The following is a 21,341-nucleotide window of genomic DNA, read 5'->3' as shown; positions in this document are numbered from 1 at the left end:
AGACATACACCAGCAATTCTGCTTCTAGAAAAGAACTGCATATGTCCACCAAAACATGTGTACAAAAAGTTCATAACAGCCTTACTTATAATAGCTAAAACTAGAAACTCTCAAATGTCCATCAACAGGAGAAAGGATAAAGAAGTTGTGGTACACACATATGACAGAAAATTCCTCTGTAGTAAAAGGGACAAACTACTGTTAATGCAACAACATAGATGAAGTGCAAAAACCATACTGTTTAGTGCAAGAAGCCAAACTTAAGAGTACATACTGTATAATTCTGTTTATATGAAGTTCAAGAACAGGCATAACCAATCTGTGCTGTCTATTATAGAGTAAGTTTTCAATACCAGCAGTTTACTGATCTATGGTTGTACTGCTGAAGATAATACTACCTTTGTTTTCTCACAGACAATCATACTAGAACTTAGAATGACATGTTTAATTGTACATTTTAATTGTAAATACTATTACAACTTATGCTCTCAGTAGAGCAAAGCATAATGATTGCTTGTGAGGGCTGAGAGGGGAAGATAAACTTCAGTAAGTTGAGATGAGAAAACTGAGTCTCTGAAAGGCTTAGGGACCTCGCTGTTGATGTCTAATATCTAGTTAGTGGCAGAACAAAGACTAGAACCAGTTCTCCTGGACAGTGGTGTATTTAATTTCTTATTTGAAGGAAGAAGGCAAAATGAAGTCCTGAAAAGCTCAGATGTGATAACCATTCAATGTTTGTACTTCAAGTGCTTTGGTGAATATTTGTTGGAGAGGAAAGATATATTCTCTTGCTTGCCACTTGTGGTTTATAATGAAATAAAAACTTTAAATGAAATAAAAACTTTTGTCAAATAAATGTTTACTGATACCTTATTCTTTTATTTTTCCTTTCATTATAAAAATAATTTTTTTTTATTTTATAAAAAGTAACATAATACAGTTACATAACTCACTATATCCACTTAATCCTAGTTTTCTCTTAGAGGTGATGGATGATAATCCTTTCAGACTTCAGTTAAGCAAACATAAACTTCCTGTTTGCCTCTCCATGTCCCCTTCCAGAATTGTCCCATAAATGTCTTCCACTCTCCTCTTGACTGCCATCTGGATATTGACGCTCAAGGTGATATTAAAAGCCATGTTGCCAAAGAGTCCATCAGCCTGGATCCTTTAGTGACTATGTGGAGCAGAGCTGTCATGTAGATTGGATATTATGTGAGCAAAAAATAACTTTCTAACCACTGAAACTTCGGGGCTTATTTGTTTCAGCAGTTATAAAACTTTCTCTCTCTCTCTCTCAATCTCTCCCTCCCTCTCTCCCTCCCTCCCTCCCTCCCTCCTTCCCTCCTTTCTTTCCTCCCTCCCTCCCTTCTTTCCTTCCTCCCTTCCTTCCTTCCTTCCTTCCTTCCTTCCTTCCTTCCTTCCTTCCTTCCTTCCTTCCTTCCTTCCTTCCTTCCTTCCTTCCTTCTTTCTTTCTTTCTTTCTTTCTTTCTTTCTTTCTTTTACACCTACAGAACCTGGTCTTCCTAGGTGACATACCTTATTTAGAAAAGAGGATCTCTGTTGTGACTGGAGTGAAATGGACATTGAATATTTTCTGGCATTAAGTAAATATATAGAGAAGCCTAAAGGTAATCTGATTTGTCCTCCCTGGCTCATTACTTGCTTGTTATATTCACTTAAATTTAAACTCAGCCACCCCAGTTATGATTATCCTCATAACAATGCTTCTATCCATATGTTAATCACAAGAATACCAAACAAGTCCTTCAAAACTGGCTAACTTCTGAGAATTTTAAAATCAAGTCATTTCTGATTTCATACATGTATTTTAGTAGGTTACAGTAAAATTCAAAAACTCACAGAGATAAACCTTCTTTTTACAGATCTAAAAGAATTCAGTTGTTGTAGAAATTTCAAGCCTGATCCATTGCAGTTTAAATTCATTTTTTTTTTTCTTGGAGTAGAGTAGATTATCGAGAATAAACGTGCCACAAAATAGTTCTTTAGGTATTCTGTTTTGTATAGGGCCTAGGATGTATAGAACCTAAAAGTCACTCCTTAAAAATAATTCAGTTATTCTTCTTGCTTCAGGATAAAGAACAAACTTTAAACATGATTTATATGTTCTTCTTTTTCAGACTCTTGTTTGCCTCTCTACTCTATGATCTTACCTTGATGTATCTTACATTTTATGCACCAGCCACTCCGAATTCCTTCCAATTTCTCCAGTGTGCTGTGCTCTCTTTACCACCAGCCTTTGCACATATAGTTCCTGCTACCAAGCACTTACTCCCTCCCTGCCAATTCCTTTTCTTTAGCTTACTTCTATTCGGTCTTCAGTTCTCCACTTAGATGTTATTTCTTCCATGTAGTCTATCCTGATGGCTCCCCAAGGCCAGGTTAGGGGAGGTTCTTGTCTCTGCCATCAGCACTTTGTTCTTTATCAGAACACTTCACACATTATAATTGAAGTTCAGTGGTCGGTGACCTTTAGATTACAGTCTCAGAAAGGTCAGGATTAATCATTTTAATGATATTAAACCTATATTGTGCATGAAACATAGTAGGTGGTCAGAAATAGTAACTGAATGTTGCTGAATCTAGAATAATTCTTATATGATATTCTCATCTACCACAACATACAGAAGATGATGTTACTGACCCATCAACCAAAGGACACTTATCTGGAATTATCTTATTTCCCAGGATCAGATGAGGCCAAAAGGACTGAAGAGGTGATAAAACTGGGTGTAAAGCATGGTTTTCCTATATACAGAAAATAACTATACTCAGTTACCAAATTCATGACCCTGAACTCATTGCTCTTAAGCTATAACTGAAATAGGGTAATAGACACTGACAGTAAAATGATCCAAAAGGATATAAATACAATTCAGAAAACAGATACACCTGTGTCTGATTTTAATAATTTAAGCTTGAGAGGTCTGCCTCTTCTGAGCTGGAGATGCTCCTCTGCACGACCATCACTGCTCAGCATCATGCCCTGATTTGGGAATTCCTCCTTGAACCAACATTTAATTTCATCCAGAGCTAGTATACTCTCCTCCCTCTCAAATGTTGTTCTTGACGTTATTTTCTCTTAAAAGTGATCTTATATTTCTAATCATGATCTTCTATTATCACCTCCTTGCTTCAACCTTCACTTTTGTCTTATTATAGTCATTATCAAACCAAGCTGTCCTCCACATACCTAGGCCTGAGATCGCTGGCTGTTGCCGTTGCTACCACCATTATCAATGCTCCTGGCTGACTCAAGTCCTCAAGACTTGGATCTCAAATACCAGTGTTCTCAGGAGGATTTAGGGCATTGAAGTATGGAGTAGACTCAGTGGGAACAGAGAATGTTTACCTACTACTATTTCTCTGGCATACATGAGTATAGCAGAACTAGAAAGCCTTAAAAAATGGCAGCATGGCAGTTGGGATTTTTCTAAGGCCACAGACTGATATGGAAAGAAGGAGGCCCTCAGCTCCGTCCACAGCACTGTCAGCTCACCACTGCATTCTCCTTTACGGGGCTGGATGAAGAAGGCTTTTGCAAGGGGTGTTTGCTGAGGTCAGTCTAACACTAAGTATTGTTGAGAGTCTTCAGGACGATAGAGGGAATCTACACTGATGGTACATGTGCAAATGCCCAGCAATCCATGGATGCTTTCTTACCTTGTGTAATTGATAATACTGGAAAGCACCGATTCCACCTTGTTCCTCTGCAGTCCAGAGCACCAAACGTAGAGTCCTCTTTGGACGTAGCCCTGGGAAAAATAATAAAATGAACTAAATGATTCTTCAGTTGATTTTTAAGTTTTTAAATAATGACAAGGGCCCTCATCTGCATTTTGGAGGCAGAAGGGAACCAGAGGCACGCATGTTCATTTCTTGGTGGTGCAACTACCTGATTCAGACTGTGGCTGACACAGCAAAGGACACCCTCAGGCTGATCTCCAAAACAGGCTAATGTGGTTGTGCAAAGGCTCCTTGCAGGCCAGAAGGTGAGAGCCTCTACTCATATACTTAACTAGACAACCTGCCCCACAAGACACAATAGATGGCCAAGTTCAGTGGGATGTTAGATCAATTACAAAAGATGCAGCTAGGAGGACCCTTGGCAGTTCACGGGGCCTTCCAGTGATTAACTGAAAGCAAATAATTTGGCTCTACTTCAAGAGAAAGTGTGTAGAGGATTACTTCTTAGTCTAAATCCAAAAGTCTAGCTAGCTGCCCATGCTATCCTCAGTAATGTAATGACTGCGAAGCACATGAAATGTTCAACCATGATCATTTTCCTCTCTTATGTGGAAATATAAAGTAATTCACTTAAGGTCAAATGAAAATTAATTGAACTAGGATAATATTTTTTTTCACTTTATTGTTCCATAAATAACTTGGTGGCAATTTCACTGACTTGAGAAATAAAAATCTGCATCTTAAAGTTATTAAAGTTATAGGCAGATCTGATACATATAGAACTATTTTTGAGTGACCATGTCTGCTTAGTAAAAGTTAACTACAAGGAAATTCTGTTTCCTCATCTTTAAAAAATGAGACCACAATATACTAAAAGTCCCACTTCATGACCCAGAATTAAAACCTGTTCTGATTTGGACCTTATGCCATTTCAGTAAAATAACACGGGCAGAAAAACATGAAGCAGGGCTTAAATTTTATTAAAAGGATCCATCCTCCTGCCTCACCACAGGTGAGCCATAGGAAAAGATTTCGAATGGCTCTGAGATGGACACACTACAAATCTCAAGTAGAACCACACAAGTACTATCACCCGCAAGTGGCCATTGAGGGAGCAGGCTGGTGGACAACAGCCTAGACGATAAATGCTCTTGGGAAATGGTGCTCTGTCTTGCCTCCTCTAACACCAACAGGTATTCTCCTTTTGTAGGCCTAGTACTAAGGAGCTGAAAATGAGCTATGTTTTCCACTCAATTGAATATTGTTGTGCAGCCACTATACACTTGAACTCTAATATAACTAAAACCACACAGGTTTTGGATGCTGGTTGACCTGAGTTCCAGTTAACGCAGGGGTGAGCCATTTCCACATTCAATTGCTCAGCAAATTCCACTGGTGTTTCTTCTACCTAGAATCCAGGTTCTCACCTCTGCTATTACTCTGGTCCAAGCCCCATCCTCTTTTGCCTGGATTGTCGTAGTCACTCCTAACTGGTCTCTCTGCTGCGGTCCTCACCCCTCGGCAGGTGATGCTCAATACTGCAGCCAGAAGGCCTCTTGTTGAACTTAAACCAGATCATGTCATTTCTCTGCTTAAAACCTCTGAGAGCCAGAATATAAGCTTCTCAAAGGCAGGGGTTCATGCTCTTTGATTTGCTGTGACGCCCCCAATGCCTAGATTGTTTGGCACACATTAGGTGCCTGATCAGTAGGTACTGAATGAATAAATGAATCCAAAGCTTGATGTCTCACTTAGAATACAATTCAAAGCCCTCTACCACTTTCCCAGTTTCACCTCCTAAACTCTTCAGCTAGTTTACTCCCGGGCAAGCTGTTATGGCTGAAAAAGGCAGACAGATCTGGTGAACCCTGCTATCTTTAGGTACCTGCTGTGTAACCACTGGGAAACTTATCTACCTGAACTTCAGTGTCTTATTTTGAAAAATGGAGAGAGTATTCTATGCCTATACTATAACTATTTTCATGGGGTAGTTATGAGGATTAAATGAGATGTGCTAATGTCTGTAAGACAGTCTTCTGTCTGGCATGTAACAGACATTCAACAAATGAACTATAAAACTACATAATGGATATCTAGGCACAGAGCACACACTTCTACTCCTAGAGAGAAGGGGCATCCAAAAACCCGGAGAGGAAGTTCTTTAAAGGCATTCAAGTACCTGCTGAAAACGAAACTTGAAGTTCCCATTGTCTGCTCCAGAGTCAAACCACCTGCTCTCATTCATAGCACAAACTTAAACTGTTGTTGAAGGAAGAAATCTCTGGTTTAAAAAATGTGCTTAATGTCAATTTAAACCAAATGACATTTTGCTTGCAACACAAAAATATAAGAAAGGATAAAGTACTGCAAATGAAAGTTCTGAACATTTTTAAAATCCATAAAAAAATAAAAATATACTTTCTTTTTACATATCTCTGCACATACCAGCAAAACAGTACCAGATCATTAAAACCATGAAATTCTATAAATAAGGATAAAGGAGCATTTAGCACAGGTTAAAGAAAATTAATTTTATAAAAGCAAATGCCCTGAATATCCCTATAGATTTGGTGTTCCACTTGAAAAACATTATTGTACAGGATTAGTCTCCTTTTACATTTCAAATCAGCCAGATGGCCATGATGTTATATTAAGATAATAAAGTGGTAATCTGAAGTGAGGAATGCTAAGGCTTCCATATAACAACACTGTAAGTTTTGGTGCATGGCAGGCCCTAAAAAAACAAGCAGAGCCACCTTCAAGCACTTGAGAAGCTCGGCTCCCATAAGCATGAGCACCAGCAAGTACTCCACATTAGAGGTGAAGGGCTGGCAGAAGAGGTTAGGACACCAGTGGTTAAGTAAATATCTGCCTGGGCTCCAAAGTCTCCTTCCGCTCTGACATTTTGATTGTCCCTAAACCTAAGAGAAATGTATGAGACTTAACTGGATGACCACATGCTGCCCCTAGTATGGAGTGGGGGCTCCCAGCTGCCTGAGACCCCAGCAGCATGGGGGCACAGAAGAGGATTATCTGTGGAATCTGAACACATTATTTGAGTCCCTACTCTGCCATTCTGGGTCTGTGACTTTAGATTAGTTACCCAGTCTCTCTGAGCCTTAGTTTCTTCATCTGTACAATAAGGAAAATGGGAATTGCCTTATGGAATTGTTAAGAAAATTAAATGAGACAAGGCAAATACATATCAAGCAGTCTCCAGCACATAGTAGGTTTTCAAGAATCGTTGGTTAGTTTTTCTCTACGTCACTCCACACACTTTTCAGTCTGTGCCAGCTATCACCAGGAAGATGTGTTCCCACAAGACGCATATTCCTCGTTCCTCCTTCTTGGGACCCGTAGAACATCTTTATTTATGTACAGAATACATACCCAGCCAAGGGAGAAATACGAACTTCATCTAACTTGTAGAAAAACACATAATCTCTTGCAGTATGAAGTGCTCCCTCATCCCAACATAAAGTATGTACAAATCGAAATAAACAGAAAGTTTCCTCACTATAAAAGTGAGGGGCAATCAGAATTTTTAGTTTCTGGATGAAGTCAAAGCTTAATAAATCTGAAAACTGAATAAAGTTGATATAAGGATATCTATATTTATCATTTTAAATGATAAAAATTTATTGTGTATTTCAAATCCAAACTAAATTTAAAAGCTAAGAATTTTAAGTATATAAAATAAAGGTAATAATAAAGTGATAATAACAATAACAACACAAAGCGATATAAGGTCAAATGTAGAGACTTCATTTTGCAGTAGAACTGGAGTAAATGAAACAGCTCAGTAGCAATCCTGACTCACAACTCTGGCCATGGCTCTGTGGCATACAGTACCAGCCCAAGGCAAGCACGTGAAACAAAGTCTTAGAGTTGGAGGTGAGAGAGGGGACCCTGGCCTTAGCTAGCTAGGACTCAGGTCTCATGGAGGTTTTGTCAGAGGATAGGTTATTATTTCCTCTATAGATGTATGGAAACTGCCTAGAGATCTTCTGACCGCCCGGAATTTCTATTAAGAACTCTGAATAGTACAACAAATATTTTTACAGCAACATGGTTTTCCTCTAAAGAACATAAACTACTGATAATGTGTCAGAATTTTCTCTTGTTTATGAAATATAATATGAATGCATTTTACTTCCATTTTATTGAGGAGAGTAATAATGTGATTAGGAAAAGAGTGCCTATGAGAAAAGGTGAAAACAATCTGGTTGAACTTTGTTTTTCATTATTATCAAACAAAGATGAGAAGGCTGAGAGGTAACTACCATTAAACCAATAAATTAAAAAGTTTAGTTCTCTCTCTTACACTTGCACCAAGAGTAGGGCAAAGCAAAATAAACTCAGGTTAATCCAGCTTCGTTGACAGCGTTCCCAAATCGTGAATTCTAAAGAGCATCATTTGTTAACAATATGTATTGACTCAAATGCCTACATACCACTCAGTTTCAATCCCTCCAGAACTATGTATGAGTACTGTTCTCCCTTCTGTATCTTAACTTTGCAGAGAAAGGATAATTTTTTCTTATAGTAAATATACTCATACTATAACTATTTTCATGGGGTAGTTATGAGGATTAAATGAGATGTGCTAATGTCTGTAAGACAGTCTTCTGTCTGGCATGTAACAGACATTCAACAAATGAACTATAAAACTACATAATGGATATCTAGGCACAGAGCACACACTTCTACTCCTAGAGAGAAGGGGCATCCAAAAACCCGGAGAGGAAGTTCTTTAAAGGCATTCAAGTACCTGCTGAAAACGAAACTTGAAGTTCCCACTGTCTGCTCCAGAGTCAAACCACCTGCTCTCATTCATAGCACAAACTTAAACTGTTGTTGAAGGAAGAAATCTCTGGTTTAAAAAATGTGCTTAATGTCAATTTAAACCAAATGACATTTTGCTTGCAACACAAAAATATAAGAAAGGATAAAGTACTGCAAATGAAAGTTCTGAACATTTTTAAAATCCATAAAAAAATAAAAATATACTTTCTTTTTACATATCTCTGCACATACCAGCAAAACAGTACCAGATCATTAAAACCATGAAATTCTATAAATAAGGATAAAGGAGCATTTAGCACAGGTTAAAGAAAATTAATTTTATAAAAGCAAATGCCCTGAATATCCCTATAGATTTGGTGTTCCACTTGAAAAACATTATTGTACAGGATTAGTCTCCTTTTACATTTCAAATCAGCCAGATGGCCATGATGTTATATTAAGATAATAAAGTGGTAATCTGAAGTGAGGAATGCTAAGGCTTCCATATAACAACACTGTAAGTTTTGGTGCATGGCAGGCCCTAAAAAAACAAGCAGAGCCACCTTCAAGCACTTGAGAAGCTCGGCTCCCATAAGCATGAGCACCAGCAAGTACTCCACATTAGAGGTGAAGGGCTGGCAGAAGAGGTTAGGACACCAGTGGTTAAGTAAATATCTGCCTGGGCTCCAAAGTCTCCTTCCGCTCTGACATTTTGATTGTCCCTAAACCTAAGAGAAATGTATGAGACTTAACTGGATGACCACATGCTGCCCCTAGTATGGAGTGGGGGCTCCCAGCTGCCTGAGACCCCAGCAGCATGGGGGCACAGAAGAGGATTATCTGTGGAATCTGAACACATTATTTGAGTCCCTACTCTGCCATTCTGGGTCTGTGACTTTAGATTAGTTACCCAGTCTCTCTGAGCCTTAGTTTCTTCATCTGTACAATAAGGAAAATGGGAATTGCCTTATGGAATTGTTAAGAAAATTAAATGAGACAAGGCAAATACATATCAAGCAGTCTCCAGCACATAGTAGGTTTTCAAGAATCGTTGGTTAGTTTTTCTCTACGTCACTCCACACACTTTTCAGTCTGTGCCAGCTATCACCAGGAAGATGTGTTCCCACAAGACGCATATTCCTCGTTCCTCCTTCTTGGGACCCGTAGAACATCTTTATTTATGTACAGAATACATACCCAGCCAAGGGAGAAATACGAACTTCATCTAACTTGTAGAAAAACACATAATCTCTTGCAGTATGAAGTGCTCCCTCATCCCAACATAAAGTATGTACAAATTGAAATAAACAGAAAGTTTCCTCACTATAAAAGTGAGGGGCAATCAGAATTTTTAGTTTCTGGATGAAGTCAAAGCTTAATAAATCTGAAAACTGAATAAAGTTGATATAAGGATATCTATATTTATCATTTTAAATGATAAAAATTTATTGTGTATTTCAAATCCAAACTAAATTTAAAAGCTAAGAATTTTAAGTATATAAAATAAAGGTAATAATAAAGTGATAATAACAATAACAACACAAAGCGATATAAGGTCAAATGTAGAGACTTCATTTTGCAGTAGAACTGGAGTAAATGAAACAGCTCAGTAGCAATCCTGACTCACAACTCTGGCCGTGGCTCTGTGGCACACAGTACCAGCCCAAGGCAAGCACGTGAAACAAAGTCTTAGAATTGGAGGTGAGAGAGGGGACCCTGGCCTTAGCTAGCTAGGACTCAGGTCTCATGGAGGTTTTGTCAGAGGATAGGTTATTATTTCCTCTATAGATGTATGGAAACTGCCTAGAGATCTTCTGACCGCCCGGAATTTCTATTAAGAACTCTGAATAGTACAACAAATATTTTTACAGCAACATGGTTTTCCTCTAAAGAACATAAACTACTGATAATGTGTCAGAATTTTCTCTCGTTTATGAAATATAATATGAATGCATTTTACTTCCATTTTATTGAGGAGAGTAATAATGTGATTAGGAAAAGAGTGCCTATGAGAAAAGGTGAAAACAATCTGGTTGAACTTTGTTTTTCATTATTATCAAACAAAGATGAGAAGGCTGAGAGGTAACTACCATTAAACCAATAAATTAAAAAGTTTAGTTCTCTCTCTTACACTTGCACCAAGAGTAGGGCAAAGCAAAATAAACTCAGGTTAATCCAGCTTCGTTGACAGCGTTCCCAAATCGTGAATTCTAAAGAGCATCATTTGTTAACAATATGTATTGACTCAAATGCCTACATACCACTCAGTTTCAATCCCTCCAGAACTATGTATGAGTACTGTTCTCCCTTCTGTATCTTAACTTTGCAGAGAAAGGATAATTTTTTCTTATAGTAAATATACTCATTTTCCATATAAATGCACTAGTTCATAAGTACATTTACTGTCCAGCTCTCTATTATCAACAGTTTAGAAGAGATGCCAATGCTTAGAGATTTTTCTATTCCTGCAATAAACTTGACCAATATCAGTGAAGTATCTAAGTTATAGAATACATAATGATACATTAGCATATACGTTGAATGAGAAGAGGCAGTAAGCACAGTGGTTAAACACACATGTTTGGGGGTTGAGACCAATTTCCACCTTGGGCAAGTTACATAAGTTGTCATTTAATATGTAAGCACATTATCATTTTTTAATAGGAGGCATTGTTAGACAAAGATTAACTATTTTAGTGAAGTAAATTGCAACTACTTCTTTTTATAGGCAAGAACAGAAAATCACTTTGAAGAAAATCTTTTGTTCTTAGAAGAATCATTCTGTATCTTTCTTAGTTATGGAAACATAAAACAATTAGGCACTTTTGGGGGTGGGGGCCACTGGAGCAGAAAAACAAAATTTTTTAAAACTCCATCTTGTAAGCTGCTACTGCTTAAGCCATCTGATGAAACAACCTGGGCATTGTGCAAGAGGCAAATCAGTGCGTAAAAGGAGCCCAGGTCCTTCTGGAAGGAAAGTTCCAGTGTCCTCAACCTTGATTCCGTGGACTGGGGGCAGAGAATGAAGGAATTGTTGGGTCAGGGTGACAATGACTAAGGTCCCAGACAGGGAAGTTCCTGGAAACCACTAAAATAAAGTGACCTTGATGAAGGGAGGAGTCTGGGCTGTTGACCTGGGCTCAACAGAGTGGCCAGATCCTCTAGGCGAAGAGCTAACTTCAGCCTAACATGTGGCCAGCTCCAGAAGCTCCTTCAGATCCAGTCACCGTGGCACAAATGTCATTTAGGGAGCAATTGCCGAGGACGGGCATGTAAGCAAAGGGAGTTGTAACCTTGTTGCCCAAAATGGGCACCACTGTGACTTAGCGGTGCAAACGATGCATGTAGCAACCAGTGGGAACAAGTAGTCACGTGTGGATCCAGCCACAAATTTCTGGGGGAGGACCGATCATTCAGCCTGAGTAAAGTCCCAGGTTTCCTGGATAATCTAGAGGCAGTGGGAAGGACCTCAAGAGGAGGCAATAGACTTCCGGCTAACAATTCCTATCGATGCTTGAATGATTAATTATAAAGAAATTAAAGAGATGCGATCATATTTATAGCCTGTGTTTGTGGAACAGGTCATAACAGTTATAATTTCCATAATTCAAAGGAACAGACCTATCTCACTATGATGATTAGGATTCCGTTAGCCAGGGAAATCACAATTAATCATTGCTGAAGTAGAAACAGTGACCACCAGTGTGTGAAAGCTATTCCAGCCCTAATGCAATGTCCACTCTCATGTCCTGCTTCTGCCTGTCACCCTAAGCTCCAGCCACATCACATTTCCTACCAGTTCCTGAACATGCTCTGCTATCTCAGATTTTTGGTCCTTTGCATATGCTCTTCTTCCTATCCAGAATGCCCCTTTACCTTTTCCATCTGGCAAACTCCTATTCACTCAACAAAGCCCATCTCTAATATTACTTTCTCTGGGAAAGTTTCCCTAACTCTAGGGTGAAGTTGGCCTCCCTGTCTCAATGTTTCTCTAGAATTTCATATATATACCTCTATTTTCATTTTCAAACACACTTAAATGTTGCTCTCCCCCTGCTAGACCATTAATTTTTTTGAAACTTACTCATTTCTCTTTTTCATCATCTAGGTCTAGTACCTGAATAAATGTTTATTGATGGCTTACTGACTGAATATACTTATATAAGTATTTTAAAAAGCTATGGCCTTTTGATGTAATCTAAAGAATATTAGTGTCTCCTCAGTTCAGAAAATTGCTCTTTTTGTGAAACTAAAACCCAAATAACATAGGTGAAAACACTCCAATAGCCTGGATAATTAGAAGTGCTTCAATTCTGACACTTGCTTCAACTGCTATTACGTTTACTTATTATTTGTCTTACATTTACTTTTGTACACAGATAAGTCCAGTCGAAATTTAGTACATCAACATCTCTTATTGATTAAGTCATTAAATAAATACATTATGCACACAGAAATCTTTCCATCAGCTAAATGTACTGGATTATAGGTATTTGCATTTAAAACTCTGACAACTCTCTTTAATTTTTGACTCTGATATTTTTTCTGAATATAAATATATATCCTTTTATATTTGAAAACTAAGAAAAACAATAAAAATTAGAAAACAAAAACAACATATAAGCATATTATAATTCCTTACAATTTTTGTATGCATGTATTTGTACACATATATACACAGTGATATGTTATATATAGTTTTACAGTACATTTTCCACTTAAAATCATAGTATATGTGGCCATTATATCAATAATCTTCAAGAAAATTATTCATAATTTTTTTAGCTATTCTCTTATTATTGGACATTTAAGATTTTTATCTTTAAGACAAGTTCTTAAAAGTAGAAATATTGAATATAAATAGTATAAACATTTTTAAGGCTCTTGAAACATGTCACTTATGCCCTAAAGAAAGGTTACTAATTTATATTCGCACCTGCAGTATGTTAGAATATTCACTTCTACTTAATTTTAAAAATTTAACCTTATCGCCTTTGTTTTGACGTGTGCCAGTATGTTATGTCTATTTTTCCATACTACGTTCTACTCATTTTCAGCCAAAATAACTACACACATACACATGCACGCTCTATAGTCTTATTTTAGCTTGATTGAGACAAATGTTAAGTTTATGTCTGATGCCTGACTTGAGTTAAAATACATGAATTTGTTTTTCTTATTTAAATTGCCTGACAGTAGGGCTCTTTCATCAATATATTTTGAAGATAATGTAGGGATCAGAAGCCTGATCTAGTTCACATTTTAAAACATATATTTCTTCTTCCCTATCATTATTTAGAGTGTTATCTGCAAGGAAATTTTGAGGAGTCTGGTCAATAATAGATTTGAACTCTGAATCACACTTTTATTGAGTTCTCAGTTGCAGAAACATCAAACGGGGAGAGTTAAACAGTACAATTTTAAAGAAAATGACGGTAAATCAAGCACAAGTACCGAGATTTCTCTTACAAATTCACGTGCACCAATTGCAGATCTTTAACTTTTATTTCTTGTGAAGATCGCACTGTGTGAGAAGGAACAGATGGGTCTGTACTTGAATCAGGGATTATCAGAAAGTAATACATCTCCAACAAGCAGCTGAGATGAAAATATTTCTAGGATCCCTTTTCAGCACCAAACAGCAGATATGAAGTGAAATTGTATAATGCAGGGGGCATCATTATGGTGCCTCTGTTAACTCTTTCAAGGGCTCGTTTTTAGGGTTATGATGGAGAGAATGTTATCTACATTTTTTAAAGATTTTCTTTGAGTATAAAATTAGTTATGAACTTATCTAAACTTGTTTTTGACCAATAATTAATCATAAGTTTTATTCCTGGTTCCATTTAAGCTTAAGTTTTCAGACCGTGACACATTTGGCAGTATCAATAAATTTTTGCAATTGGTTTTGAACAAAAAGCTCGTCTTGAGATTTGCTCTGTTCTCAGCTCCTAAAGTAACTGCTAAATGCTCTTGCTAAGGGAAAATCTCACTATGAAAGGGATAAGATCTTCAAAATGTCTCTGGTACTTTACCGCTCCTTTCCACTCACCTGTGGCTACCACAATCTAAACTCTTTGAATCACTACAGTCTCCGACTAACTGCTTCCTCCAATCCTCTTTGTATAACTTCTGCCAGATTCATCTTCCTAAAATATTGCTTTGAACATGTCACTGGCTGGATGAAAATCTTTAATCTCTCCCTTATCATCTATAGCACTAGTCTGCCTCCAAAGTTTTTTGAACATGTAAAATGATTTTGAGCATGCCTTACCACATATGTATATTTATGAATAAATGATATACATACAATATTGTCAAGACACACATTAGTAAAATGTATTTCTTTTTTTAGATAAAGAATAAGTATATTCTTTTATCTAAATGATGGTCTAACATAGTGCCTGGCTTCAGAGGCCACTGGTTTGCAGTATAGAGTCCATCCTCTTTAGTAAGTCGTTTGAGGCCGTATGCAGACTGGTTCCAATCTGCCCCTCCAGACTTGCTTCCAGCTATGCTCTTTCCCAAAGCCTCATTTCCAGGTAAACTGGTCTCTTCATTTTCTTCCCATCTCTGTGCTTTTCCTCACGCCACTTATCCTATACCACCTGTCCTTCTTTTTCGTCTTGACTTACCCATAACTCAACCATCTTTTAAGACTCAGTTCCAATACCTCCTGCTCTATTCTCTCCTTTTTCTGAACTTCAAAGATGTTACTTACTGTTCCACCCACTTGGCAATTAATCATGAATAATGGACTTTCTGCTTTTGGTTTCCACACGCAGCACCTGGTAAATCAAAGAGCCCTATATGTATTTGTTGATGAATGGAAATTGTTTTAAGCTGCAACAAGACAGATATAGATTAGATCTATAAAAAGAACTTTTGGACAGAGAATATATTCAAACATTACATCAGTTATCAGTTACATTTGCCTAAGGGAGAGCAAAGCCTGGAAATAAGGCTGGGCTTAGGCAGGTGGGGAATCTGGAAATAGACTGAAATCTTTGAATTTCTGTTAGATTTAGAATATTAAAATTGATGGCTACAAATACTGAATCCTACCCACAGGGATATGGGATTGACATTTTCTCAAGAGGAGTGTTTGGCCTTCCAGCAGAAGTGCTGTTTTTCTCAAACATTTTCATTTCTCACTTATGGAAAGTGTGAGACACATTTGCCTTCTCCAGATAATATCAATCCTTCAAAACTTATGAACCTTACATCACCAAGGTAATGGATTATCTGACCTTATGGAGCTTTTGCTTTTCCAGGTCATTATGTCACATCTTATTTTAAAAGCTGTTAGGGTAAGGGAAAATTATATATGATCTTTTAAAAGTATTTATAGGAGCTAGTAAAAATCTACCTCAGAGCTCAGAGGACTATCATCTTAGAAAGACTCCCCGAGTTCATCTGCTGCCCTCTTAGGGTCAAGCTTATAGAGATGTGTTCAGAGTCTGTGAACACTCCACTTTTGAAATGAAACCAAACCCGTGTAGAGTTATGTGTTTAGTGTGGGAAGGAATGTGATGCTTCCATTCTCGGAACTTTTCCCAGGACCCCCTGTCCTTAAATCTTAAAATCAACCTACTAGGTTTTTCCCCCATGTAAACACTAACATTTCATGAACACTATTTCCCATTCTTTTTTAACTTATTTATATTCGATTGCCACATTTAATGCTTATTAAAATACATCATCATTGTCCATCTTTGGATGTATAAGCATACACTTAAAAATTCTATTCCATAAAGAAGAAACTCAAATTCTGTAATAGGAGAAGTATATTCAAATCAACAAATACTCATTTGGACTAACTGTGCAGAAATCCAAAAGATAAAATGGCACAATCAGAGACACTCAAAATATCACTCATTCATTCAACAACTATTCCTAGTCCAGAGACTGAGGGATTTAGGGCTAAAGACAGTCATGCTTTTTGGATTCATGGAATTTATAATCTAGAAGATAAAGAGAGTAAGAAATTCCAATGTTATTCTTATCATCATGACTATCACCGTCATCATCGTTGTACACACTTTGAAATCATTTAAAGAAAACGAATTTTTAAAAATTATTGTTCTGGATGGAGAATGAAGTTATACCACAGAAATAAAGAGTTAAACTGGGTTGAGTAATAGAACTGGGAGGTAGGGCAGAAAAGAACTGGAGGACAGCAATGACAGCAATAGCACTCACAGCACCACCACTGCCATTTTAGAGATGGCCGACACTTAGCACAAGATGGGGGAGAGGGGACCAAGATTTATTGGAGCACCGAGTACTGTATCTGACACTGTGCCAAGACGTTTCCAGATAATATCTCATTTAATTTTAGAAACATTACCTCATTTAATTCTGGAGAGCAAGTAATATTGCCTTCCCTTTTTATAAATAATGAAACTGAGAGGTACAGAAATTAAGTTACTTACCCAGTACTACACAGCTAGTAAATGGCAGAGTTGAGACTGTCTGATGCCCAGTCCATGCTCTTAACTGTTTGGGCTACTGTCTTCTTTAGTGATTAGCTGCACAGACAGATCTGACCATCCTGTGCAACCTCTACCTTCTTCTATCTTTTTTAAGGCAAAACTCTCACATGAGAAAACATAATCTAGCACAGCTATTGTATCTGATCCTATTAGTCATAAGTCCACATCAGCACCTCCACGTTCCGTCTAAACTGTCCAATTTCAAAGAGACAAAGTGACAAGAATATGGCCCATTGAGAGTTGGTTGAGTAAATGTTTTGGTGAGTAGGGGTGAGATCTGGGACAAAGGATGATGGAGATAAGCAATCAGACCCTAAAACATTCAGAAGCTGAACAACACTGGAATATCCAGATTTATAGCAGTGGGAATGACAAAAGTCTTGAACCGCTGGGTCTGAAAACCATCACTATCTTGAAATAAGTGGAAGACAGAGAAGGAAGAGAGCTATCTTCCATATGTGTTGCTGAACATTCACTTGTATTCTGGGAACTTGAGCTCCAGAAATTTTCAAACAATCTAAAAAATTGTAAGCTTAGATAAATTAACTTAGATAAATTAACAAAATGCATTCTCTGCACAAAGGGCTTCTCAAAAATCAGGAAAATATTACTGTCAAGATTATTATGGAAAATAAATTCCAAAGGTAAACACATTAATATTTGTGTCAATAATAAATTCTATTGGAAAACAAATATTCACAAAAATATTGAGGGGGGGTTTAAGTTTTTTATGGAAAAATGATTTTTTAAACATCAAGGTTTTTACTATTCTCTGCAGAGAGGGAGATTACACCAGAGGGAGAGTTGTTATTGAGTTTAGGAATAACTCTGGAGGGAGGGCAGAAAGGTGATCAAGGAGCAGACTGGTAATGAGTAATTACATAATATTCAGGGTATTTACAGTCCCACTGATACTGTGTTAAAGACAGCTGGCCAACTGATAGGGGGTGGGGTTGGGGGAGAGAAGGGAGCAGGATTTAACGGGTACTTAATGCTATGCCAGACTTTGTGCTAAATTCTTTCCAGACATTATCTCACTTAATTTTCACAATAATCCTATAATTCTGGGAGTATTGTAATACCTGGGGGTATTATCCCCAACTGACAGATAAGGAAGCAAAGAGTAAAAGAAGGTAAGTGATTTGCACAATGTCACAGAGCTAGTAAGTGCTAGAGGCTGAATATGAATCCAGATTTTTTTTTACTCCAGTGTCCATGCCTTTTCAACTAGACCATCCTGACTCAGGTCCCCTCACACTGAGAACATTCTCTGATATATAAAAGACAAAAATTAGTTGAGTACGGCACTAAAAGGCATAGGTAGACCATAGAGGCTGAGCTTTGGTAACAGTGAGGAAGTAACTGAGCTGTTTTCTAATGTATGTTTAGGTCGGTCATATATGCAGTCATCAATGTTAAGTCACGGGGCATCACCACAGTGGAGGACAGGGCCTGTTTTCAAGTATTCCTATTCATTTCCACTAGGTCTCTACCTTCTAACGCCTCCTCAAATTTCCAGTACAGTCTTCCCCAAGAAAACGAAGATTGAGATAAACACAAGTATGGGGAAGAATAGTATGAAGGTAGACACAAAGCATAACAGTAAATCAAACATCACCAGTCTGCTACTTGCTGAGATCACAGAAATTATGTGAATCACATTATGAGCCGTAGGCCTTTAGGAAACACCATCCCCATGCTCCCACTATATGCCATGCATAGTGCTGATTAAAGTCTCACCTTCTATTATAATTTAGCGGGCCTAAATAGGTGACTGATAGAAAGAAAGAAGGAAAGAGAGAGGGAGAGAGAGAGCAAGTCAGAAAGAACAAGAGAGAGAGCAATCGAGAATGAAGAAACTCCTGAGAGCGAAATAACTAGGTTATAGATGATATAGACATTTTTAAGTCTCATTTCAAATGATGAAAGTCAGATGGTAACCTGTATTTCTTTTTAAAGAATACACAAGAACATTTTATTCAGTAGATAAATAATTCATTAAATAAAATCGGTGACCATAAATGGCACTGTTACAAACTCAAAGATATGGACACCTTAGTCTGTCTCTCCCTGCACCTCCTTCTAACACTACCTTGGTCAGGGCAGTTGTCAGCAAATCACACAGATGTGACATGGAAACTATGAGGTGAAAAGTATCTAGGACAAAGTAGAATGAATGCTGGAACCTTTCAAACATAGAATCCAAGAATCCAGAGATGAAGGTGTCACTGGAATGTGCACTGTAGTGGCTAGAGACTAGCACAGGGCTGGTGCAGATGGAGAGCAGGTGCCCAAGGGCTGACCTGCCAGGGCCCAAGTGCTTGGCTGCCCAGAGACTGCCAACACGGTGAGTGGGAGGATTCCACCGTGGATGGTAAAACGCGTTGTGTATAGAACCAGATGATCTCAAAAGCCAGGGAACATGGAAAGGGCAGTATGCAGCCCAGACCTCAGAGCCAACCAGATCAGCATGTGAAGAAGTCATGTGAGAAATGCAAACTATATTACTATGGTGTCATGTGGACAACTGGTGTGAACAGGAGAACACTAACTAGAGAATAGAGGTATTTGCTCTTGAGTTAAAGTAAAAAGAAAATTAATGTTTATTGAGTGCCTATTATGTGCTAACGCAACACCCTAAGCACTTTATGTGCATTAGTTCTTTTAATTTTTCTCAATTGATCCTCACTGTAACAGAAGGATATAAGTATTAGTATTTTTCCTATTTTACGAATCAGAAAACTGAAGCTTAGAAAGGTAAAGCAACTTTCTCATGGTCATATATATAATAACAGCAAAAGAAAAACTTGAACCCAGGTCCTTTTGATCCAGAAGCCCGTGGTTTAAACCTATACTCCTGCATGCAGGTACCCTCAGTGAGCCCAGTGGCATGGAGTTGATTCACTTGGGGATTAGTCTGTGGGAGGCAGGCACAGTCAACTGATGAAGATGATAACAAATGATATCAACTGATATGTATTCATAAGACTCCAGGATGAAAAGTACACTCTCAGCCAGCCACAAAACAGAAGTGAGGAACCCAGTCCGAGGGAAGAGCTAAGCTCTCAATACTAGATTCATCCCGGCCACAAGTTGAAGGTATATTTGTACACGTTTGTCATACAGCCTAAAGTGTCCAAGCATAAATCAACACATTATTATAGAGTCAACTGGACTATCGAGCTCAGCTTCGTGGCTCTCCTTGGCTTGACTCACTATCACATTGCTTAAATCTATTTCTGTGTACTGGGGGATCACTAGCAAAAAATATCAGATTGTTCTGAGCAAATAATTTTGTCTTAAATTTTTCAAATGACAACTGGTGTTAAAGAGATTTTTTTAAAAAATAGAGATGTCAGGCCATTTCTTCGAGGCTTGGCCTTCACGAGGGTCTACAGGGAGAAGATGGTTTGTTACCCACCACCGCAGCCACACATGTGTCCAAGTGTTCTGTATGGTAACAATGTCGATCTACTCATGTTTGAATCTTGAACCTGGAATACTTTGAGTCAACTGCCTAATCTAATCTTAGCTAGACTATTTTATCGTTCTAGCATTAAATAACAGCACCAGAGTGCATCATTTTGTGCCTAACAGACTATGGGCATCAATGTTAAATAAACAAGACTTACCCCAATTGTTTCACAGCCCACTCCTTTGTAGTATTAAAACTATTGTTTCGTCTTCTTAAGGTTCTTATATAAGAAAAACAGCCTGTTCTTTACTCTAAGCAATAACAATTTCCCTTCCTATCTAGAAAATGCATGCCATTGCCCAGAATAAAGTTTATTTCAAGTATTAGATCACCTTAAACTATTAAGCATAACTGTGTTATGGCTGGTTGTGTTTTTCGGAGAAATCATAATCCACTTTGAAAATTTACACACATTTGTCATTTTAGAAATAATTCTATGCTTCATCTTTTGAGTAAGTATAAATTATTCTAAAGACAGTGTCAAAGTGCCCTGTAATTACTCACATTTTGGTATGTTAATCATTATCTCCCATTACCAGGCTATAGACATGGTCAGTTTTGAAAACAGCCTCTTTATTGAAAATAAAACATGATTTCGGAAGCAAACAAGTTCTCAGGGGCATTTGCATGTGTGTGTGTCATTTTATTCTAGGCAGCACCTGTGGCATTTCCACAGGGTGGGCTTGCTTTCATCAGCTGTAAAGTGCATCATGGGAAGACAATAGCACTCAAAGCTCTGGCTGAAAAAGTAACACATAGCTTTTGCTAAAATAGTTGGATGCCAAAAATTAAGACACACGGAAAACTTGTGTAAAACTCCAAATGAAATGGAAGATTGTTTCTCTCTTAATAGAAGCCCCTCCCATTCCAGAACCAGC

The 21,341-nt window shown here is 37.8% G+C and overlaps 1 protein-coding gene across 1 annotated transcript in view; it reads right to left on the bottom strand.

Moving 5' to 3' along the window:
* The window catches only part of CPQ (carboxypeptidase Q), a 357,555-nt gene that overhangs the window by 100,794 nt on the left and 235,420 nt on the right, over window positions 1–21,341 (bottom strand). Inside the window, exon 10 of the mRNA XM_023538239.1 lies at window positions 3,685–3,776. Within this exon, the coding sequence (XP_023394007.1) occupies window positions 3,685–3,776 (92 nt within the window). The remainder of the gene's footprint in view (window positions 1–3,684; window positions 3,777–21,341) is intronic.

Source organism: Pteropus vampyrus, unplaced genomic scaffold (genome assembly GCF_000151845.1).
Source record: "Pteropus vampyrus isolate Shadow unplaced genomic scaffold, Pvam_2.0 Scaffold215, whole genome shotgun sequence".
In the NCBI taxonomy this organism is placed as follows: domain Eukaryota; kingdom Metazoa; phylum Chordata; class Mammalia; order Chiroptera; family Pteropodidae; genus Pteropus; species Pteropus vampyrus.
Note: the sequence above shows the minus strand (reverse complement) of the source record. Positions and strands in the feature narration are given on the sequence as shown.